Source organism: Malania oleifera, chromosome 4 (genome assembly GCF_029873635.1).
Source record: "Malania oleifera isolate guangnan ecotype guangnan chromosome 4, ASM2987363v1, whole genome shotgun sequence".
NCBI lineage: Eukaryota > Viridiplantae > Streptophyta > Magnoliopsida > Santalales > Ximeniaceae > Malania > Malania oleifera.
Window position 1 is genome coordinate 85,679,576 of NC_080420.1, and position 26,079 is coordinate 85,705,654.

A 26,079-nucleotide genomic window follows, 5' to 3' on the forward strand; every position below is an offset into this window, starting at 1 on the left:
ATGTGGATCATCTGTTTTATTAATGACAATGCACAATTCATCACACTATTTAGTAATGGAGATAATTTAGTAATGGAGGTTATTAAGGCACTATTATCGTCCCTGAAAATATATCTTTAAACATAATTAGGTTCAGTAGACTAAAATTGACATGTTATGTGACCTAATTTTGGCTTAAGATTTCACAATTTATAATTAAATGATTTAATCACACCTAAGTTGAATAAAAGGCTAACAACGAATTTCATAGAATTTAAGAAAAATTGAAAACCCCTAATGCCACACATATTTGTCTAACCATCTGTTGAGTGTTGGATCAAAACCTATGTGCAGACACATGTACACGACAAACAATCAATAAACCAGCGCAATTTTTTTTATTGAATCAAACTTTTCCCTCCCTGCATTTCAATATTTGTTTCTCCAAATAATAATAATAATAATAGCATATATTGTATCAGTCCCATCACTATGTTGCTCAAACCATGATATTAACTACTTGAAAAAAACTAGGGTGCCAAACAAACTGGCTGAGCCCAGCTACGGAGTGATCAGCACAGGTTAAGAAATAGGACAAGAAAGAGAGACTGCTTTCCAGCTTGGTTCAACCAAATGTAATCAACCTCAAGCTCCACTCCACTCACCAAAATAGGACAAGAACGGATATTTCGTTCCCAATTCACTTCAAATAAAAAATTTGAACTTATAACATATATAATACGACGGAATGCCCTGGTGCCTACAATTAAAGGAAAAACAACGGATGATGGAAAGAGAGCTTGCAGCTAACCATTACGCAGCAGAAATATACACATTATATTCTCTAGATTGTGCTGTCTAATAAAACCACAAAGAAACAGAGAAGATGCCCCTTCGCTCCTGGATTCTTTAAGATCATTTTATACCATTTTAGACCCCACACCACCTCTCCCGTGAAGTTTGATGGGGATGTACTTCATGTTTATGCCTTTACTAAGCCAGGCCTGGGCCTGCGGGGTTGGCATCAATAAATAGTCCTGAGAATAAGGCTTAAGACGTGGCCATCTAATATACTAACAAACTTGATTGAGCTTGTAGGTGAACCCCAGGCCAAGCACATTATAAGAAGAACTAGGCTCATTTGCAGCAGAATGGAACGGGACTACGACGACCTATGTCTTCTGATAGAATATGAAACATAAGTTCAACGTGTCGTCAGATCATATGCCAAATGGAAATGAAACCATTCTAAACAGCTAAAGACAAAAATGTATTTTGAACCACAAAAGAAAATGCAGCCATTATCCAAAGGGATGGTAAAAAAAAAAAATAGAAAACTCGCTAAATTGAAGAGTTTAAAAAACTTATTCCGCCTCAGATTTAACCATTTTTGTATTTTATGCACCAACAAAAATTAAAAAAAAAAAAAAAAGAATAAATTCCCATAAGAGAGCAAATATACCAATATTGTTTTGGCACATTTACTTTGGATGCCAAAAAAACAAAAAAACAAAAAAAAAAACACGCACACACACACACATCCCACAAAAATTATAAAGGTGAACAAAATATATCAAAGGCAAAGATAATTCCAACAATAATAATGTAACAGTGATATAGGTCTAATAAATGACTGCTAATGTCCAATGGACAGCAAAACAAAAAGAAAAATACAATAAAATTGACAATAAAAGAGACCCAAAATGGTATGGTCACATTGTACAAGTAAGCCAACTCAGCCAAGCATTTGAACATATACATATATCTATACACAAAAGATTTAACTCAAGATTCATTTTAAAATAAATAATCTGGTAAGAGATTCTTCCCTGAAGCTCAGGCGGTAATGGAAGTTGGTTCATTTATTGTCTGGTGTTTGGGTTCAATATCTGGTGAAGTAAATATTTCAGATTCCAAAAATGTCTACAGATTTTTTTTTTTATGGAACCAACATGTGTGATAAGTGTGTGTGTACACAAGGAAGAAAGAGCTCCTACCAACTTCTGCATTTTTACAACAGAAAAATTTTAGTACTTACACAAATCAGATATGGCCAAACTCAACCTCAAGAACTCTCAGGTTTCACCATCAACACCTCGGCTCTTGCTTTAGATGGATCCCACTTGGTGAGCCAAACACCATTGTCTGACATGCCAAATAGATAATAATAATAATAATAATAATAATAATAATAATAAAAGAAGCATTGTGAGTGTGTGCATACGATGTTTTACATACATATGACAATATTTCTTAATCAATAAATCCAGTCACCAAAACACAGAGAAAACAGAAAATTCGTCTGAGGGCATGAGTCAGAAAAAAAATATGGCATCACAACGGAAAGGCCAATTTATTACATAAATCAGGCAAGGGCTACCATAGACAACATAAGGGCAGGTAACAGATCTTATAAGCAAATCATAAGCTGCCAAGCTGGTTGAGTAAAATGAGCTTCAGTTAAGTATATCAGGATCAAGGGAGGAATAATATATAATCAAGATCGTTCAGTACTTCAGTCTTCAAACTTAATTTGGTCATCTGTGAAGACCACTAGAATATTTATCCTTTCAAATAAGGGCACAAGATATTTAAAGAAATATTTTGCAACGTCAAACTAAACAGCCATTGGCAACAGATTCATGTTGGATACCTCAAATAGGGTAAGGGATAATTATTTTCCTTCCTATTTGGAAAAATATCTGAAGTATATTAGTCAATAGTTACAGAATCAAGGGATAAGGATCTCATTAACACAGCAAAGAAAAACAATAAAAAACAATGAGAATCTCAAATCCATTTAGTTTTGACCGCTAAACCAGAAACTCAATATCTTAAACCACATACTATTAATGAGAGATTGTTAAGTTCCCTCAAAAGCTATCAGATTTCCTTCCCTATGCCCTCCCCAAGAAAAAGGTCAGAGGAATCAAGTAGTAACTATGCTCCCTTTAAACCCATAACTATTCTCAATCATCCAGCCAAATCCCATGATATTCCCATAGGTTAGCAATCCAAATTTCATAACTCTCTCCCAGAAAAATAATGCAATAAAAGATGCTTCACTTATTCAGACACATTTATACAAAAGGAAGCATCTATGAACCAAAATCTTTCCCCTTCTTTGATCAACAGTCCAAAATACTCTACAGTGATGCTTGCAAGGGAAGAAAACCCATTTAATGGAGCGCCCAGGTCTTTCATGCTGCCTTAAGGAGAGTTAATCCACACATCATCAATGTTATATTTTACCAATAGCCAGTAGAAAGATTTAAAATCAAATCCACATCTTTTAATACTCCATCTAGGAAAATTCTGTCTTCCCAAATCCAAAACCACATGGCACAATAAACCAAAAATACTTAGCATCTCCAATGCATAGTCAGGAGCACATCACATCACATCACATCCCAAGCCACATTACCATTAATAGAACAAGTTCAACAATGCATCCCCATCCACTGTCAACACAGAATTGCAGGGTCCATTCAGTCCATTGAGATTTTCCAACAGCATTTACTATGCCAAAAGAACATAGATTTCCCATCACCAATAGCACAATGCACATACAAGAAAAATTCATTCCTGTGATGCCCTATTCCAAGTTTAGAATGCATATTAGATTGGACTGCATGATCATTTCATGCTCCCATGCTTTAATAGTTGTCCTGCCTGCTAACTCTGAGAAAAAGCAAATCCTCAAGCTGAAAGTAATTTTATTTCACGGTATATGACATCATTATGGGCTTTCACAGCTGATTGCTTTAAAATGTTATCTTTTTCTGATATTCAGTGTGATTGGATGGCAGCATTGTTTTGATATTTTTCCAGTTCTGTTCAGTTCTCATGTCTTACGAACAGGATTCCTTATGCTCATTCTTGTATATTTCTCTCCTCTTCAATAAAATTTCTTCTTTTTCTATCAAAAAATAGTAAAATTTGAGGAAAATAATTCAAGTTAATTTTTAAATATCTTGCTAAAAATAATGCTGCTATACACATAAAATGATAATAACAATGATTTTCTGGAGATTTTAATACGACCTAAAAATTTTTGTGCAGGCCCTAGGGTAGTGACATTACCCTCGAAATTAAGTGCTACTTGGAAAAACATCTTGGACATTTAAAATTAGCAGGCCAGGGAGGCACAACTGCACATTGACACAAGTCACACAACCCTGTCATTCAGTGAGATGTTGCCACAGCCATATATCATGATAAATAAATAAATATATATACATAAGAAGGAAATATGCAATTTTTAGTAATTAGGTTGTGTGGGTGGGGGTATTTTTGTCCTTAAATATTTTTATTCTTAAAAATACATAAGAGGCAGGCCTGGAAATGTACGTAAGAGCTCCAGGAGAAGCTTCCGATTGTTTCTTTTCTCCTTCTCTTCTTCTCTTCATCTCTAACCATGAGTTCTGTATTTTCTCTTTGGTTCTTCAATTTATTTCAGATTTACATCATGGTCTCAGAGCAGGTTTCTCTGAATGTAATTAAACTGACCTAGTACAGCCTTCTCTTCCTCTCCTTTCTCTTTCTCTCCCTTGTCAACCCAAGTAGATTTTTTCCTTGTTTGAGAGTCATCTAGGGGTTTTTTTTCTCTCCTCCCATCCATGAGCCACACTTGTGGATGTTCTGTGGCTCATGGTAGTTTGCTCATGTAAAGACAGCCCCCTACTGTTTCCTGCATACTGCTGTTGCTGCTCTTATGTTCTATGACTGCAGGTCCAGTGATTATACTATTATGATGTTCTAGCTGCTGCCAGGTTGGTTTTTTGAGTGTCCACACTGCAGTTTTAACTGTGATGCTTCATTATGGTGTGCCCTGTTCTTTGTGGTTAAAAGTGTGGTATTCTCTGCTCTGTGTGCTCAAAGCCAGCTTTGACAGGATTAGTGAGAAATTTTTTATGCCTATGATTCCTCCAAGGATATTGTAAATTCAGTTTTGCGGCCATAGCTTCCTGCTCAAGTTCAAGAACTTTTTAAGATTTGGAGTGCTGTTTTGTGCCTGTGTGTGAGTGCTGTTCTATGGCTGTGATATATATTCCCTATACTGGCGTGTGCTGATTGTAGTGTATAGGAGGTGTTTTTGACGCCCTCTACAGAGAAAGCTTCAGCTGATACTGTTAATGTACAGATCACAGCCATCAAACTGGCTGGATCCTTTAACTACCTGTAGTGGTCTCACGCAGTGCATGTATTAACGCAAAAGGGAAGTCCAAGTATTTTTAGCATTCTCCTCCATCTCCGGGCTCCAAGGATTATGAAGATTGAATGAAAGAGAATGGCATATTTCTGGTGTGGTTGTGGAATAGCATGGAGCCACAAATTGATGCAAACGTGAAGTTTCATAGAACAGCCAAGGCCATATAGGATGATCTTCATGAAAGCATCTCACGAGATAAATACCAAACTTGTGTTTTTTACATATATGAGAAGTTCTTCAAATATGACCTAGAAGATAGGTCCATTAGTGAGAACTACAGCACTTTGAAGGGTATGAGGGAGGAACTCAACATCTATCAACTAGTTAGCTCCAGCATTGATATGATTAAGAGGCAAAGTGCAAAGTTGGCTGCCAAATTTTTGTCTGGGTTGAGTCCTGAGCTTCAATGCATTCATGATGAGATTCTTGCCAGTGAATCCATAACATCCAAGAATGAAGCATATGCTAGAATCTAAAGTATCACCAATCAAAGGTCTCAACCTTCTTCTCAAGCTTCCTCTCATGAGAGTTCAGCCATGGTTAGCACTATCTCCAACCATGGTAAGGGAAGTGTTGGAGGACAAGGACAGGGTTTGGAAAGCAACCATGGAGGAGGTAATGTATCAAGAAGAGGAGTTCATCATGGAAATTCCCACATTTGCACACGTTGTGGTAGGGAAAACCATATCATGGAACGTTGTTTGGATCTCCATGGGAAACTGACTTGTGCCAATAAGTCTCTTGCCAAGGGTGATCCCAGCATTGAAACTTCCAGTGCACCTATCCACTCCACTAGGGAGTTGATTACATCATCTACTATGTCCCAAGAGGAGTATAACAATCTTGTCTGCATGGTTCCACAACTCCAAACTCAGTCTTCTACATCTAATGCTATTTTGGCCCATTCAGGTACAGTTGGGCTTCTTGCCTCTTCATCCTCTTGACCCTAGGTTATTGCTTCTAGTGTGTCCTCTCATATGACAAGTAGTCCTAATTTATTTGTGTCCATGAAACCAACTACTTTACACTCCATTAATGGTTCAGTTACACTAATCTCTGGTTGCAGCTATATTCATTTGTTCCCTTCTATGCTTCTTTCCTTTGTCTTATATGTGCCAAAATTTCCCTTCAACCTGTTATCAGTTAATCAATTAAATAAAGCCTCATAATTTTTTTATGACCTTCTTTCCTTCTAATTGTGTTATTGAGGATCTCCAAACGAAGAAGAGGATTGGTGGAGGGCATAAGAAGGATAGCTTGTACTATTTTGATGGTGGTACTAGATCCAGTTCTTGTCATACAGCTTCCTCAATATCTACCCATGGTGTTTCTCTTGATTAGTGGCCCGCTCGTTTGGGTCATCCATCTCTTCAAAAGCTACTACTAGTTTTTCCAGTGTTCAAGTCTATTTATCATTTTGAATGTTCTACATGTCAATTGGGAAAGCATGTTAGGACATATTTTTCATCTAGGATTGATTCTCGTAGCAAATCATTGTTTTCTATAATTCATTTAGATATTTGAGATCCATGTACAATCAAAAATTTGACTTGTCATCAATATTTTGTCTTTTGTGGATGATTTTTGCATAAGACCTGGATCTATTTGTTAAAGGATAGGTCTGAATTTTTTAATGTATTTACTCAATTCTACCAAGAATAAAAACTCAATTTTGCATTGGTATTCAAATTTTTCAATTTGATAATGCACTTGAATTTGTTCAAAATGCGCTTCAGCCTTTTTGCTTGTTTAAAGGAATTATTCACCAAACATCATGTATACATACCCCTTAACATATTGGAGTAGCTGAAAGAAAAAAATAGTTGACTTAGTACGGTCTCTACTCTTTCATATGCATGTTACTAAAACCTTTTGGACTGATGCTCTTTTAATAGCATGTTTTCTGCTCAACAAGATACCCTCCAATGTAGAAAAGGACAAATTCCCTTCACCATCGTTTACCCAAAAACATCCATGTTCTCTATCGTGCCCGTCCTGTTTTTGGGTGCACATATTTTGTCCATGTTCCACATACTGGTCAAGACAAGTTCTCTCCTCGTGTTGTTAAATGTGTATTTGTCAAGTACTCAAGAACCGAAAAGGATTATAGATTTTCTGATCCCCACACTCATAGGAAATATGTTAGTTCAGATGTCACATTTTTTTAGAAGACACCTAATTTATCTGGTGTAGGATCCTCCTTGGATGAATCTATTTTGAGTCCATCAATGTTTTATGATCCCCCCTCATATGTTGATCCACTTGTCCCTACTATTATCCCTCCTTCATAAATATTCTACTCTTCCAAATCCAACTGTTAATGACCCAAAGAAACAATTGAAGGACTATGAATGATCTAAGCACGCACAAACATCACTATCACTGAGTAGCCACCTCCTTGCCCATCACTATTCCAACTTTTGGTTTTGGAGATCCATACCAATGTGACAAGGATTTGCCCTTTGCTCATCAAAAAGGTACTTGAACGTGTACTCAACAGTTCTTAGTTTCTTATCCTATTGCCCATTATGTATCACTTCTTCACCTTCCTAACCCTATGCATTCTTTTACCTTGTCTATTTCTTCTGTTTCTATCCCTTGCTCACATGTTGAAGCCCTTGTTAAGCCTAGGTTGAAGAATGCAATGGATGAAGAAATGGATGCCTTGACCACTTAAGCGACATCGGATTTTTTGGATTTTCCTCCTAATAGGGAGTTGGTTAGGTGTCATTGGGGGTTTACACCATCAAATATCTTCTTGATGGCTCTATTGAATGGCTTGAGACCTTATCTCCTATTGCTTGACTATATTTTGTTCGTGTATTGATCTCATTAGCAGTTAATTTTGACTGGTTTTAATACCAGTTGGATGTGAAGATTGTGAAGATTATGAAGAATGATTTGCAAGAAGAGGAATACATGAAGCAACCTCTAGGTATTTTTCTCAAAGGGAGGATGGTAAAGTATGTAGGTTTCATAAGGCCATTTATGGTCTTAAGCAGTCCCATCGAGCCTAGTTTTACAATTTTAGTGTGCTCTACATTTAGCTTTATTTAGTGATAGATCATTCGACTGTTATCTGCAAAAAGGCGACAAGAGTGGTACTCCTTGTGGTTTACATTGATGATATCATCATTACTAGTAGCAGTTAAAGCAAGATTGCATATGTTAAGCGATGGCTTCAAACTAAATTTCAAATCAAGGTCTTGGGTAATCTATGTCACTTTCTTGCATTGAGATTGAACGGTGTGGGAAAGGGTTGAATCTATCCTAGCAAAAACATACCTTGGACTTGCTAAGTGAGACTGGTTTGTTGGGAGTTAAACCAATTAACACTCCTACGGATTCTATCATGAAGTTGTCTAGGGATCTTGAACCGAAATTTGAAGGCAAATTTCAATATAGACAATCGGTTGGTAAGTTGATATACTTGACTATCACTAGAACTAATATATATTTTTCAGTGGGGGTGGTGGGCCAATTTATGGAAAATCCCAAACAAACACATTGGGATGCTGTTTGTAGGATTTTGCGCCATCTCAAAGGCTCTCCAGGCAAAAGTTTTATATATAAATGCAATTAAAATTGTGATATCGTGGGATACTCCGATATAGATTGGATTGGCTCTATTGATGATCAAAAGTCTACTACTAGATGTTGTACATTTGTGGGAGGTAACCTTATTACCTAGCAAAGCAACAAACAAACTACTGAAGCAAGATCTAGCGTTGAAGCAGAATACTGAGCTATAGCTCATACTGTAAGTGAGCTTATGTGGCTGAAGTCTCTTATGTCAAAGATAGAATTCTTGGTAACAAAGCCAACAGATATGTTTTGCTATGACCAAGCTGCCATTTTTATCACTAGCAATCCAATATTTAATGTGGACAAAGCACATTGAAGTTGACTACCATTTTGTAAGGGTTGTTGTGTTGAAGGTAGTGAAGGCTCCGTTTGGGAAATTTTTGTATTAGTTAGGGGATGTTTTCACAAAGCTTTTATTAAACCCAACTTGTCAAATAGTTGTAACAAGCTGGGGTTAGGTGATATTTATACACCTCCAACTTGATGGGGAGTATTAGAAGAAAATAAGTTATTTTTAGTAATTAGGTTTTGTGTGTGTGTTGGGGGGGGAGGAGGGCGCCCCCGGGGGGTTGGTTATTTCTGTCCTTAAATTTTTTATTTTACTAGTATATAAGAGGCAAGCATGGAGTAATATGTAAGAGCTCCAGGAGAAGTTGCCAATTGTTCCTTTTCTCCTTCTTCTCTCCATCTTTAACCATGAGTTCTATATTTTCTCCTTGGTTCTCTGAATTTATTTCAGATTTACAACAATATAAATATGTACGTGTACATATAATACACACACACATAGACACACATTAATTCACACAAACACACACACATACACACACACACACACACATACATACATACATACATACATACATATATATATATATGCATATATTATGCCTAATAACTTCAAAGAAGAAGATTCTTCTTCCCACATGTTCACAAAAGGCAAAAGAAAGTCAAACAGCATATTAGGAAAAACAGCTAGTCCATTAGGATGCCATCACCCTAACCAACTTTCTTGCTATAAATCCCACTTCCCTCTGATTCGACCAAGTAAACAAAGGCAGTGTGAGGAATGTCTCTAAGGCCAGTAACATTTAAGAAGGCATTAAAATCCTTAAAACTAAGATACAAGTAACTAAAGTAAAACCTCAAGTTTCAAGAAGATTCCCAATGATATTAAAATCCCCAATAACTATCTAGGGATGACCTTGGAGCTCTAGAGAGAAATTGGTCAAATAGTTCCAAAGAACTCCTGTCACTAATAAAATTGGAAGCATATATCAAATTTGCTCAGAAACAAGATAAACCAGTAGCTTCAAATTTCAAAAAGATTCACAATGATATTCAAATCCTCAATAACTATCCAAGGATGAACTTAGAGCTCTAAAGAGATATTGGTCAAATAGTTCCAAAGAACTCCTATCACTAATAGAATTGGAAGCATATATCAAATTTGCTCAAAAACAAGATAAACCAAAAGTTTCAAGTTTATTACTAATAAATAGAGACTGATGGTGCAAAGCCAGAACATTAATAATTTTTGGAACATATCCCACCGATGTAAAGTAGGGCTTTAACATTGATTTCCCTTCTGAATACAAGAATAGCCCCAAAAATACATTTGATACCAAAAGAATTCAACTTATCCATTCCTAGACATAATTGATGAATGATAGACACACAACCAAATATAAGAGGAAGTGAGAACAAAAGAGCCTTATGGAAGATAATTGAATATGAGATCCTACCACCAAAGACTGAGGATGGCATTTAATTGATGAGAGAGTAAGCAATGAGCACAACATTACTCCAAAAAACTTTGTGGTACATTCTTTTGATCTGATAGGGTGTGAGTGACTTGTTGTGGAGTGTGGGCACAAGATGACTATTGGATCATACCAAAGTTAGTGATATTAGTCAAATGGGTATTTAAGTTTTCTTAAGGATTATCACTATAAATGCGTCCTCGCTAGCATATCAAACCAAGTCATATTTTAGAACAGAAGGCACAAAAGATATTAAACAAATCAAAATGATCTTTCATTAATTACAACCAAGTCATCCTAGAGTAATCATCAACAAATGTAACTAAGTACGGAAACCCCAACTTTGACATGACATGACATGACTAGGACCCTAAACTTCAAAATAAACTAACCACCTGTTTATAGACTCGGGAAGCAAAGTGAACATGACGATGTGCTCCCAATCAACAGGACACATTCATGATTAGACATAAAACTCAAAGTAGGAACTAGCTATTTTAACTTGTCCAATAACAAATGACTAAGGTCATAATGGACTTGAAGTGGTGCAGCAACGGCATTGAAGGCAACAAAAGGAGAGAGCAAAAAAATATAGTCAAATCCACCAACCTCACAACCTATGCCAATCATCTTCCTCGTCTTCAAATCCTAAATAACCACAAAATGAGGAATACAAGGTTACAGGACAAATTAGTGACTTAGCAATCTTACTAACAAACATGAGATTGAAAGTGGATTTAGGAATGTACAAAATAGAAGAAAAAGGGATGGAGGGAGTAGAATTTACTAATCCTATCCCCATTGTGGACTCATCAACGAGGTAGGTTTTTAGAATACTGGAGGGCAAAAAAGAAGTTGGTTAATCCTATCACATGGTTAGTGGCAACAGAATTGATAACCCAAGAGTGGGAGAGTTACCATATGACATACAAACTATAGGATTACCTTGCTAAGATGCAATGTGATGAGATTCTTGTTGGGATGTCTGATATTTCAAAAACCTTGAATACTCTAGAAACCTTAAATAATCCTCTAAGAAAATTAAAGTACATTGTTCACCCAAACAAATGATCGATGAGAGAAACATACTTTTGGGATCTGGGACCTCCATCCTGGAACACACAAAACCTTAATACAGAAGCAAATCAGAAATACACAATGAACAACATCCTTTTGGTATTCATTGACTCCATCCCAACAAACAACCTTCAACAACCAGAGCAAACAACAAGCACCCAATGAACAAGATCAAAATGAATCACAAACACAGCAAATACCGTTTTTTCATGTCTCAATGAACTCAATAAACATTCTCAAACAACTTCAGGCATTACCAAACAATCATTCCCAGAATGCCACACATGAACAACTAAAAAAGATGAGATCTTTGGACAAAAACATAACAAGTTACTTGATATTATGATGTAGGGGAGGATTCAAGACATTTAGGAGGAAATTGGAGCAAAAAGCTTGCTTAAAACACTCTCATACACCAGTGCATGGAGTTGCAGCTGCTGACTTTTGGCTGGCACATGGCAGCATGTGGGGCTCCTCTAGCTGTGAAATTTTTCAGGCTAGCAGGCTGGCAGGTTCTGTGGCTAGTTATGCAGTCAGTTTTGCAAAACATTGAGAGTTCCTTGAGGTTTTGGAAAGGACAGCAGCATCTAGGATTTTTCCAGCAACTGTAGTGTTCCAGCAACTCCTGGACCTGCTTGTAGTCTCTGGTGATGCGGATGATCGTTAAATAGCAGCAGGTTTGTGTGGGATTAAGATAGTTAGGCTTTGGTTTGGTGGCGGCTATGCACTTAGGGTTTAGGTCGGATCTTGCTCTGATACCATGTTGAATTGGGTAAAATGGAAGACCCAATCTCAGCAATAGGTCTCTCCATCTATTTATAATATATGTCAAGTAGACACCATAATAACCTTATTCAACTCACACATACTAACATAACACTAGCACATACTAATAATGCTAAATGAAAATGACCAAGATAACTATTAACAATTATTTTAGCTGGTATTGAAGGAACCAGATGCCACAACTTGCCAATAAGTGGCAAGAAAAAATACTACCTTCAAAGAAATTCCAGTACAGTAAAAGTTCGCCTTGTCAAAAAAGAAAAGATACTAAGGCAAATATAAACATATTATATGCCGAGTGTCTAGTGACAGCACTCAAATACAAGCATGCCCAAAGGTCGACAAGTTTTGTTAAGTTTATGTAACTTACTATGATGATGATTGCTGTACTGCCAATTAAATTCTAAATAGATCAATCAAATCTACTGGTATTTCAACAATGGCCCTCTCTCTCAATGCTGGGTTTTTGACAAAGTGAAGATGTTCCATTGTTCTCTCATCAAGGGATAACAGTTTCGTGTTGATGGAAATAAATCCAATATGGAAGCAAGTACAGATCGAAGGAAATTGGACGTGAGGCTACAGAAAAATGGAGAGTTGTTTGCAGTTAATTGTAGGAAGAATCTTTGCAATCGGTGGGTGATACTTCTGTTGTCAACTATTTGGAGTATTGTTCAGAGTGTGACCTCAATTTGGGCTCAGGTGAGTAGCTTCTTTCACAGGACAAAGTTCGTCTGTTTGAGTATCTGGTCAATTAGACCAACTAGAGCCAGAAAATTTCTAGAAGTGGGTGGGCTTGATTTCTAGAGGTAAGGACTATTCGATTTTCATTCCAGGGGCCCTGCAAGGAGCTTAGATGGATAATTTTTGTCGATAAAATTACAAATTTACAAGGGTTTTTAGGGCAGCAGGGGTCAACCATCCAGAATCAAAGAAAAATCATCATAAATGTCGGAAGGATGTCCAGATAGGGTCAAATAATTTGAGGAAAAATTGCTTTTTCCAGGAATCAGCTTCCCAAGCTGGCAGCAGAGATTAGTATGTGTTTGGGTGCCCCAATGGATACAAAAGAAGATGTGGCAGCACTGGAGAATTTAGGGCTAGCCAGTTTACAAGGGAGAAGGGAGGAAAAGATGCAAGAGGCAGCCCTTTGGCCTTTGTTGTATGAAGTGATTAACGATCAGACGAAGTCAAAGAGTACAATGGCTCCAGATGGGGACAAAATGGTTCCAGAGGCCACTCGGGCTTCCTTCATGGAAGAAGGAACGTGGAATACTGGCTGGGTTGGGACTGGATCTCTAATGATTATGTGCAGTATTTTAGTCAGTAATGCGGACCTCTTTAAGTCTCTGTTGGGTAAGTCTGTTAAGCAGGCCCATAACCAGAGTGAAGTTAATAACTTGGGCCTGTTTACCGGGAAGGGTAACATTCTGGGTAATCCTCAGATGGACCACCCTAATGGGCACACCCAAAAACCTATTCAGAAAGCCTAAAATATTCAGGCCAAGTATCAGGTCCCCCTTTTGAATGAAGCCCAATTTCATTTTTTCAAAACTCAAAAGGAGGCTGTATTTCATCAACCCTCTGAGCAGAAGCTAGAGAACACACAAAGGCTCATTTTCAAAGCAGTTGAATAGCGGCCAAGAGGATAGGACTTCTCAGGAAATAGAAGAGGGAAAGAGGCAGAATTAAAAATGTTAGTTTCCATAAACTCAACATATATTCTAAGGTAGAGTTTTCTCCTGCAGAGGAGAAAGTTGTCAGTGAAGGGAAATCCTTCTAATCATGGAGGAAATGAAGTTCGGCTTGATGGTCGCAAATCTAAGGTGAATAAGGGTCAGAGGAAGTTAGCAAATTTGAATATTCGGTGAATTATGATAGGAAGGTCTTAAAAAGGGTTTTCTTCGTTAATTTTAGATTTTTTAAAATTTATTTATTTCTTTTTTTTTTCCCTTGTTTTCTTTTTGAGGATTTCATATCCCCACTCAGATTGTACTTTCTCTCACTCTCTCAATTTATCTTCTCTTTTATAAAATATAAAAAACATATATATGTATGTATATATATATATATATAGTCAATCAAATGGCCATAGGCATGATGTCCATCCTATATTACTTGTATATGACATTAAACAATAAATCTAATGGAGTTCGAGGGAGGACTTAGAGCCTACAGCATAGAAAATACCAACACCACCAAAAAGGAGATGCATCAGGAAAGTACTAGAGACTGAAGCAAGATATTATAAAAATCAATCCTTACACAATGAACTCAAACAGAAATACTAAGAAGTTGGAAAATTCAGATTTCAAAATAACAAACTCAAGTGCACAAACACGTTAAATCATAAAATATGCAAATTCAGTTAATTGAGAGCTTACATGAGTTGTATTGGGAAGAATACTGTTTGCAAGATCCTCATTTATGCATACAGGAAGTGGTGGCATCTGACTCATAATGCCTGGCATATCTTTCATGCTGCAATGATTGAAGAAGCATATTTAGAGACCAAACAAGTAGATATACTAAACATATACCTGAAATAGAAAAGGCATCATCAGTAACACTACTTGCTAAAGGCATTGATAGCATTCACTTACTTATTTAGGATGGCAGTAATATTGTTCCTTGTCTGGCAAAACAGGTCAATGTTATCCTGTAACTGCTTCAAGAGTTGTCAAATCAAATGTGAGTCACAAATCAGTCCAGCTATAATACATGTGATACTGAGAAAAGCAAGGCAATCTATATATGCACAAAAATGAATATGCCATCAGTGGCACAAGACAACAATTTAAAATATACTGGGGAACAAACAGCAGACCACATGCATCAAGACAGAAAGATGAAGTGTGAAAAGCAACTCCATCCTTTGTCTCTAAAATATTATGTACCAGTACCATGAACTAAATGCAGCAAAATATTAGAACTACAGCACATAAATCAATAAACAGAGAGTACAAAAAGATAAAGGTTGGGGGTGGGCACGCCATTGATACAGCGAAAAATAATGAGTGGCATCCTTCTGTTTTCCAGTAGTTATATCTGCAATTCAAACAGTACCTGCACTTGATTAGTGAATACAATTGCACCATTCAAATTTGAAATAATTGCCTCAATTTTGTAACCTAGACTTCCATAATTAGTGGCCTGAGTTTTCACAAGTTCTGCAACTTCAAAGAATTCAAAAGAAGAAAAGTACAAGAGGGTGACTGGAAGGGAAGGAAATACAAAAGCTTATTCAAGAGAAGAAGAAAGAAAAAAAGGGCTCTGACACCATGCTACAACATTGAAAATTGAAGCTGCTCTCATTCATTCCAGCCTTTTTGGGGGGAGGGGGGTTGTATGGGTGGAGAGGAGGAGAAAAAGATACAATACTTCAACTACATGTATGTTCTACAGCAGTCGTAAACGAACTGATGAAAGAATATCGAGTGAGTATTAGTCATTGTGGAACTAATTAGAGTATACTTTATTATTTTTTTATTTCCTACATCTAAATATTCACCCAAACTTATCATATGGTTAAGGGAGACATCAACAACTACGAAGTGAGATAGAAGGACTCAGAAGAAAGGGAGCATGATACCCATGCTTCACAAGAAGTCACATTAAGGAAGAAAACTAGGAGTATTACACCACTTGCTTTCTTAAAGTGTTATAAAATGAACTTCTTCAAATAGAGAATTGCATGGTTTTTTTTTTTTTTTCTTTTTCAATCATAAGTAACAGTTGGTTAGCATCTACGCTAAACTTTTAAAGACAATTTCGAGTTTCAAAGCCTGGTTTGTTCTTTATGAATTCAAATTTAAATTATTGATTTGATAGGCATGGAATATCCCAAAAATTCAACATATAATATATATAATACATATATACACATACATCTATACACACGCGCATGCACACCAAAAATGATACACATACATATTTACGTGTGCATGCACAATTCACTTGTTAGTTCTTATAACTATTTTTCATATATTTTTCAAACATAAAATTCCAAAACTAAAAATGCTCTTTCCTTGCTTTCTATTTCTAATTTTACAACCACTAGCTTAACTTGACAACTCTACATATTTTTTGGCCTTAAGTCACCACTGACCTAGCCATGAGTTTCCGAGATAATTAATGGTCTAACATGGTATCATATGTCGAGTTTAGGAACTTCTAGCTTCAAGTTCCGTGACTGTGTTGGTTACCCCACTATTTATGCTATAAAGCACTTTGTTCTATGAGTATTTATATATTCTGTCTTTGTTTGGGGACACATTCATGTCAATAGAAGGCCATAAATTATGCCTTGTTAATAGCTATTAATCTAGGCTGTATATATTTTCATAAATAGGAGAGGAGATTTAGCTTACCATGTATAGCTTCCTAAAATCACTCAATGTAAATTAGCTGGCTTACCATATATAGCTTCCTAAGATCACTCTGTGTAATTAGCATGTACAGATTTAAGTTTCCTTGTATAACTGGCAGTCTTGCCTATATAATGAAAGACCTTCTCAAAAGAGGCGACAATTCGAACCATTCTGTTATGGTATCAGGGCCATTCTCTAAGAAATCTCAGTCCTAGTTTTCTCAGTCATAGCCTCAGTACTTATGGAGAAGTTCGATAATGTCTGTGTCAGATTCACTGGCAAAAATTATGCTGCTTGGGAGTTTCAATTCGAGACCTTTCTCAAGGGTAAAGAGCTGTTGGGACATATAGATGGCAGCAGCAAAGGGGGAACTACTGCAGAAAGGTCTGTGGCCAACAAGGCAGCTTGGGATGCCAAAGATAATAAAATCATGTCCTAGATTCTTGGTTCTAGGGAAACATCTGATTCTTTCTATCCGTCCTCATAGGTCTGCAAAGGCTATGTGGAATTATCTCAAGCAAGTCTATAACCAAGACAACAATGCTAGGCGCTTCCAGCTTGAGTTGGCCATTGCTAACTATACTCAAGGAGATCTATCAGTTCAAGACTACTACTCTGGTTTTCTGATTTTGTGGAATGATTATTCCGACCTTGTTACAGCCACGGTCTCTGCAGAAGTATTGGAGGAAGGATTGGTGACAGCACAACACGTACACATTTCAGCATCCCATCTTCCATGAACACACTAAACATATCGAGGTTGATTGCCACTTCATCCATGAGGCATTTGAAACTCAGACTATCTCTCTTCCACATGTGTCTAGCAATCTTCAAGTGGTAGATAATTTCACCAAGGCTCTCACACGGCAACGGCATAATTTCTTACAAACAAATTGATGCTTATGGATAACCCGCATCAATTTGAGGGGGGATTTCAATAGAAGGCCATAAATTATGCCTTGTTAATAGCTATTAATCTAGGCTATATATATTTTCATAAATAGGAGAGGAGATTTAGCTTACCATGTATAGCTTCCTAAAATCACTCTATGTAAATTAGTCAGCTTACCATATATAGCTTCCTAAGATCACTCTGTGTAATTAGTATGTACAGATTTTAATTTCCTTGTATAACTGGCAGTCTTGCCTATATAATGAAAGACCTTCTCAAAAGAGAGGACAATTCGAACCATTCTGTCAATTCATGCTCAGAGCTTTCCACACGTGAAACGGTGTCACGACCCGAGTTTGTTTAGGGCATTATTCTTGCTTATAACCGCTTGCCTTGTATACATGGGATAGGTAACCATCAAGTAGATAGTAGTGTAGGTTTTATTCTTTCAGTAAGATAATGCCTTAGTGTAAAATAAGAGTATGACTTCACAGTCAAATTTATGTTTCCTAGCATGAGAGAGCTAGAATAGCATAAAAAGCTCTTTAGGGGAGGGTGAGTTTGTAAAACTCACTAGCCTTTGTAAACGTGTTTAGCTTACTCGCCTCCCTCGCCAAACACATGTCGCTTGCAAAGGTGTTAATAATGAACCACGTTGCTTTACTGTTTTCTGCATACTCTTGTCTACTTTCATGTTTGAAACTACTTTTTCTTAACTTTGTATTTAGTGGTTAAAAATTTGTTCATGTGGTCAAACCGAGGTACACTTTTGGCTAACTACTTAAACAAGAATGCTATAACTAGCGCCGCACACCCCTTCACAAGGTGTGAAGTGTTCGACACATAACAAACATGGTTGAATGCGGAGAGGAGAGTAGAAAAAGCATGGTGTACACTATTAGGGTCAATTCTTAAAGCCTTAAGCTTTTGGGTTTGACAGTTAGACCATAATGGAATGTGGCTTAATTGTGTAGGGGGTGCTTTTTCCCTACATTCCCCATTGTATTGGCCATCTTTCATAGTTTTCAACTTTGAAACCATAAAAAATGTCACATAATTAATAGAAATTATATTTTTTTCCTTCATTATTAATAATAAGGTTTATAACATGAATCCTTACCAATATCTACTAGGGTGTTCCCTACAAGCAATGCTTTGCACTTATACCACCTAGGTGCAGCAAGAAATGGACAAGGGTGGAGTAGACAAAGTCAATCTAGATGGGAGAGGGCTAAGAAGTTATCATGGGAAACTAAGATTAGATTAGCAACTTAGAATATAGGGAGACTTATGTACAAAAGCATGGAGATAGTGGACAATGATTAGAAGGAAAATTAACTTAATCTCTCTTCAAGAGACGTAACGGATAGGGGAGAAAGCTAGAAAATTTGAGAAATTAGGATTTAAACTTTTGTACACTGGAAAAGAGAAACATAAAAAAATGTGGGAATCATTGTAGACAAAAATCCAAAAAAAATAATGTAGTAGATGTTAAAATAATAAGGGATAGGATCATAAAAATCAGCATAGCTCTAGGCCTAGAGATAGAAAATTTCATTAGTGTGTATGCCCCCCAAATAAGCTTAGTAGAAAACCTTACAAGACAATTTTGGGAAGATCAATAGTATTATACAAGGGATGCCCTAAAAAAAATATTTATAAGAGTTGATTTGAATAGACACATTCAAAAGGACAATATAGGTTATGAGAGCATACGCGGTGGTTATGGATATGAAAATAAAAAATGAGACCAGTGATACAATTTTAGATTTTGCCAAGTCCTACGATTTGGTTATATTGAATACCTGTTAGATAAAAAGAGAAGAACATTCAATAACTTTCAGGAGTGGCAAAATTAAAGTCAAATAGATTTCTTCTTAACTAGGAAAGGGGATCCAATCATGCAAAGATTACAAAGCTATCCCAGATGGAAGTTTGACTACGGAACATAGTCCTAGTAATATATATTTATAAACACTAAAAAATGGAAGAGATTGAGCAACATAAACCAATGTGAAAGGATTAGGTGGTAGAGCTTTAAGGGATAAGGTAGATGCGAATGCTATGTGGAATAAAATGGCTAACTCTATCATAAAGATAGCAAAATAAGTTTTAGATAAATCCAGAGGAAGTTACTCAGGCAATAAAGAAGTTGGTGGTGGGATCAATACGTCCAAAAAGCCATAAAGACAAAAGGAAATTGGTATAAAACATGGCAAAGTTATAGAAATATAGAAAATCTTGAAAAGTATAAAGAGTCAAGAAAAAATGCAGAAAGGCCATTAGTGAAACTAAACATAGAGCTTACGATACTTTATATACTATACTAGGTACAAAAGGAGAAAGAGACATTTATAAACTGATTAGAGCTAGAGAAAGAAAATGCAAAGATTTTAGGCAATATGAAATGTTTTTTTTTTTCGAAAAGTAATAAGTTTATTGATAACAAAATGAACACCAAATACACAAGGAGTGTACAAGGGGTAAACAAATCAAAAACATAAATTACAAGAATCTGGTAACTCAAAAACAAAAGAAAATGATTGGTTTCGCAAAGCAGCCAACCAATCCATCAAAGTTGTAAAGAAAAATAGCTTCAGGTTTGAAATGGATCTTTCCTTATCTTCAAAACACCTACTATTTCTCTCCCTCCAAAGACACCACAATAAACAATGAGGAACTATCAACCAAATAAACCCATTTCGATAACAACCAAATCTGCCTTGCCAACATGCTAGAAGTCCCACTACAGATTGCGGCATAACCTAGTTCACTCCAAACAAATCCAACACCATAACCCACAAGTCCATTGCAACCGTACAATGAATAAAAAGATGATCAACCGTCTCATTATTACACTTGCAAATGTAGCACCAATCCAATATTCAAATCTTTCGTTTTCGTAAATTGTATAAAGGATAAGAATGATAATGCCTTAATCAAAGAAGATATAAAAAGTGGTGGTGGAGATACTTTAATAAGTTGTTTAATGAAAACCAAACTAAAAGCTTGTGCTTGCAAGTGAGGAAAATACTAAAAATAGGAGATTTATTCGCAAGATCAAAGTCATTGAAGTTAAGATGGCATAAAGAAAGATGAAAAGTGCCAAATCTATAGGACCAAATAACATACCAATTGAAGTTTGGAAATGTTTAAAGGATAAAGGAAGTATATGATTAACAAATCTATTCAACACTACTATAAAAACCAAGAAAATGTCTGAGGAATGGGAAAAAGCACATTAATACCTTCATACAAAAACAAAGGTGACAAGTCACACGATAAAACTATGGGAAAGGGTAATTGAACAAAGAATAAGATTAGAAACGAGAATTTCAGAGAATCAATTTGGTTTTATGCCTAGGAGATTGACAACAGAAGCTACTTATCTTTTAAAAAGATTAATCGAAAAGTTTAGGAAAAAGAAGAGGGACTTGCAAATGGTTTTTACTGACTAGAAACTAGAAAAAGCATATAATAGGATACTCAGGGAGGTTTTAAAAAAGAAGCGAGTATACAATAGATATACTGAGGTCATTGATAATATGTATGATAACAACTAGCTTTACAACTGTAGAAGGGGAGTCTAGAAAATTTTCAATCACAATAGGTGTACATCAAGGTTCTACTTTGGGTCCTTATCTTTTTTTTGCTTGAGTGATTGATGAATTCACTACGAATATCGAAAATGAGATTCCTTGGTGTATGTTGTTTGTAGATGATATTGTCTTGATTGATGAAAGTAGGAGTGGTGTGGAATCTAAGTTGGAACTTTGGAGAATTGTTTTAGAGTCTAAAGGTTTTAGGATAGGCAGAAATAAGACAAAATATGTGAAACGTAATTTTTAGTAATTTAGGGGGGAGTATTGGAGAGAAGATCAAACTTGATAATCAAGTAATTAATAGCACCAGTAGATTTTGATATATTGGATCTATTATGCAAGCAGAAGTGGATGTAATACATAAAGTTAAAGCAAGTTGGTAAAATGGAGAAGTGCGTCAAGAGTATTGTGCGATCATAGACTACCTTTAAAATTAAAAGGAAAGTTCTATAAGACAACTATAAGGCCAGCCATGCTTTTATTGATCTGAATGTTGGGCAACTAGGAAACAATTTGTACGAAAAGTTAAAAGTTGTTGAAATGTGAATGTTAAGGTGGATGAGTGGTATAACATTAAAAGATGAACTAAGGAATAAATATTTACGCAATAAACTAGGCATAACACTAGTCAAAAACAAGATAAGGGAGGGGAAGGAATGAATATATACGCAATAAACTAGGCATAGCACTAGTGGAAAAAAAGATAAGGGAGGGGTAGTTTAGATGGTTTGGGCATTTGAAACGCAAGTCTAGTAGTGCCTATGTGAAGAGGAGTGAGTTAGTTATTGCTTTTGGTATTAAAAGTGGAAGGTAGACCTAAAAGAACATGGAATGTAGTGAGGAGGGATTTAATAGCTCTTAAGCTACAGGAGGAAAATTCTCTTGTTCCAATGAATAAGAAAAAAAGGATTTATGTAGCCGACCCCACCTAGTGGGACTTAAGGCTTCTTCTTGTTATTGTTGTTGGTGTAGTATTATTAATATTAAGGTTTGAACCTTTTTCCCTTACCTCGTCCTAAGTCCCTAACCCTTTGACACCAAAGCCAAATACCAAGGTTTTAGATTTAGGAGCTAAGTTCAACCTTGTTAGATTTCTTGTGGAAGAGGGAGAGGGGGGGGTGAGAGGTCTACTTCGAGTATGCAAATTTTTTATAGGTTCATTAAAGATTTGGCTTAAGAGACCTCTCACTAGGTAACACACTTTTCTCTTAGTCTATGAGTTGTGCTAGTGTGGTTGCTAATAGGCTTTCACAATGACAGGGAGGACGAGTTTTCAAATCTCTCCCGAACTATTTTATCTTGAGTTGTCCTATCCTCTTGGAGAGTAGCATGGTTACTTGGAGCCTAGTCCTTTTTTAAAGAATACGTGGCTAGATCATGATTCTTCTTAGTATTCAACTCTTTGGTTAAGAATTCTTGGAGTGAGGATTTGGAGAGGGGGTGGAAAGGTTACAAGTTTATGAGGAAGCTCAAGTGTTTTAAAGAGACCTTGAAAAAGTGGAATATGGAGGCATTTGGTTATATTAGGATTAGGTAGGCTAGCATTTTGGGTGAGTTGAGTTGCGCAGATAGAAAATAAAAAGATGTTAGTCCTTCAAACAATGAGGAGGTTAATTGGGTTTCTTTGAACAATGAGTTGGACGATTAGATTTTTAAGGAAATGAGAAGTTGGAGACAAAAGATCAAATTTAAATTTGTTAAAGAGGTTGATTATAATTCAAAAGTTTTCCATAACTTAGCTAATGGGAAAATGAGAAAGAACCTAATTAAGGAATTAGACTTGGGTAGGGTTGAGATTATTTCGGATCCTTTGGATTGTGTCTGAGATCACTAATTTTTTCTCTAATCTCTATACTGAGAAGGATGCTTGTAGGCCTATAAATAGGGGTTAGATTAGAACCTCATTTCTAGGGATCAAATGTCCTGGTTGGAATTTGGAAAAAAGGATTACTAGGTGTAGGATGAATAGGGACAAGGCTCCAAGTCTGAATAGGTCAAAGGGAATTTGCTGATACTGTTTAATGAATTTTAAAGAATGGGATTCTAAGTAACAACATTAACTCCACCTTCATCACTTTGATGCCTAAGAAGAGTATATCTATCAAGATTGCTGATTTTAGACCTACTTGCTTAGTTTCTAGTGTGTATAAGATTATTGTCAAATGCTAGCTAATATGCTGAGTGCTATTCTCGTAAACACTATTTCTAGGGCTCAAAGTGCATTTTTGGGGGCATAGGCAAATTTTGGATGCTAGTTTTGTTGCTAACAAGGTAATGGAGGACATGGAGGAGAAGAGAGAAGGGAATTATTTTTAAATTTGAACTTTAAGAAAGCTTATGATAGTGTTAGTTGGAATTTCTTGGATTAGATATTCATTAGAAAAGGGTTTGGGGAGAGGTGGCGTTCTTGAATTAGGGATTGCCTGTCCAATGTTTTCTTTTATGTTATACTGAATGGTGAACCTAAATCTTGGTTTAGTGTGTCAAAGGGTATAAGATGGGGATCGGCTCTCCCTTTTTTGTGTTTGTGGTCGATGTTTTGAGTAAAATGATCAATAGGGCAGTGGATAAGCAGTTGGGTTTGGAAGTGGGGAGAGAGGAGGCGGTTGTTTCTCATCTTCAATTTGTTGATGATACTATATTCTTTTTATTTGATCAAAAGAAGTTCTTTTTTTGAATATCTTGAGCCTCCTTTATATTTTGAGCATGTTTTGGGCTTAAAATCAACTTGGGTCACTAGGTAACAGTGGTATTGCTGCTATTAACCAAATTACCAAAGTGCCAAAAAAAGCCAAGGAGTTGGCCTCATTAATGAGTTGTGGTATTTTGGATTGGCCCTTGTCGTAGTTAGGAATCCCTTTGGATGGTAAACCTAGGTCGGGTTGATTTTGGGACCTATTAGTGGAGAGGGTGTCTAAGCTTTTAGATGGGTGGAAAGGCGCATTATTTCCATTACGGGTCTCATTACACTAACTTAGCCCTGTCTTACTAGTATCGATTCTATTATTACTAGCCTATTTTTAGGATTCTCATGGGCATTGTTCGTAACTAGTAATCTATAGAAAATTATGAGAGATGAGCCTTTCGTTTATTCTTGTGGATATTACTTGTCTATCCCTTTGGTCTCGGATGGTCCTATACCTTCTGGGATTTTCACTTTCACAAATCTCTCAATGATTGAGAAGCAAATGAGCTTTCTTCTTTGTTGCTAATAAGAATAATTGTCATTTCTCCTTTTGTTCTTGATCTTTGGATTCTTTAGAGTTTATTCTTGCAAATCTTTTTGTGAGCTTTTGGATAGTTCTAATTTTTCATTCTCACTCCATAAAATTTAGAAGGCCAAAGTTACCCAAAAGTTAAGGCTTTGATTTGGTTGATTGTGCTTAATAGAGTTGCCAACAATATGTCATAGAGTAGGACACCTTCGAAGGCACTATCTCCAAATGTATACTTTTTATGCTTTAACAATTGAGGACAGCTTTTCCTTTCCTCTTTTTTTTTTTTTTTTTGATAGAAAAAGAAAATTATATTAATAAGAAAAGAATTTACAAGAGGTAGAACAAGACATCTCCCAAAGAAAATCTGGAACAAACCAGAAAAAAACAACTAAAACCTACAGAAAAAGGAGAAAGTCAACAAGCCAGCACATTCCTCCAATCATCCAATATCTTTCAATCTCCTGGAAACTATTTCCTCCAAAAAAATCCAAATCCATCACACCACAGTGATGCTAAATACTGTATTTTATCCCATACCAGCGTCCAAATTAATTTTTTCCCCCGAGAATATCCGTGCGTCACGTTCCATCCATATCCCCCATAAAACTGCAAATAAACACCTCCATAAGGCTGTCCCATCCTTCCTTCTACCAAAACCTGTAAAAGAAATGGTTAGTAAATCTTCCACCGATACAGGGCATACCCAACTCTCCCCCACAATTCCAAACTTGCTTGGAAAATATGGAACAATTTTTTTTGGTTTATTGGTAGAAAGTTGGTTTTGCCCAGACACTGGAGAATTTGTTAGTTGTCTCTTTGTCTGGCTCTGGTAGAACACAAGGATGCTATAGAATTATGCAGATGTGAATTTTTTGCAGTGCATCAGGGCTTATGGTTTGTAGAGTAATGTGCATATATTTTCCGGGAAGAAGCAGAATATTTCTTTGTTATGGGATATTTGTTGCTTTAAAGGAGTGAAACTCTCGAACACTCAAAAGAATTGGCTATCTTTGTTGGTTTGTTTGACCTTTTTCCCTTCGTTTTTCTACATTTTGTATTTTCTATTCTGCTTTCGTATTTTCTGTTCTGCTTAGGAGGATTTCTTATTTTCCTCCTAATACATTATTCCTTCTTTCATGAGAACATTTCTTTTCTTATCTAAAAAAAAAATAATACAGGATTATCATCTCTAAATTTAATTAAAAAGTTAGACCTAAGATGAGGAGTACTAATATTGTTAGTTTGTTACTAGAGTACCTCATGAGTTGGAAATACATTTTGCAAATCTCTTCCTTATTCTTCCCTTGTCTAAAATACGACTCAAGTTCATATTTGGAAGGATGTGTGATGGGAGATTTTCTTCTTTTCATGTTGCTTTCTCTCAGCTTAATAGCCTCTTTTTGTTGTAATGCAATCATTACTCCTTTCATGGTTGTCAGAGGGAATTGAATGTTCTGCAATTTTCATTTTACAAGATTCTAAATTTTTGGAAGCCCATTGAAAATTCTTCTTTGTTTGATTTATTGGATTCTTTTCACACTTCCACTAGAAGAGATTCTAAGATTTGTATTTTAGAAGATTTTAAGGTTTTTTCT

The 26,079-nt window shown here is 36.1% G+C and overlaps 1 protein-coding gene across 5 annotated transcripts in view; it reads right to left on the reverse strand.

Moving 5' to 3' along the window:
- Positions 1-650: 650 nt before the first annotated feature.
- LOC131154075 (uncharacterized) overlaps positions 651-26,079 on the reverse strand; it is a 56,847-nt gene continuing 31,418 nt past the window's right edge. The window contains exons 7-10 of one of the 5 annotated variants that reach the window (XR_009136320.1): positions 15,006-15,070; positions 14,787-14,883; positions 2,018-2,124; positions 1,551-1,868 (exon numbers count right to left, since the gene is read on the reverse strand). Coding sequence is in view for 3 of the 5 variants with exons in the window: in XM_058106577.1 (XP_057962560.1) it covers positions 2,068-2,124; positions 14,787-14,883; positions 15,006-15,070 (219 nt within the window). In the remaining 2 variants the exon portion in view is untranslated. Of the gene's footprint in view, positions 1,161-1,550; positions 2,125-14,786; positions 14,884-15,005; positions 15,071-26,079 lie in introns of those variants that run through there. The other 4 variants (XR_009136321.1, XM_058106579.1, XM_058106578.1 and 1 more) reach the window with 4 other exon arrangements.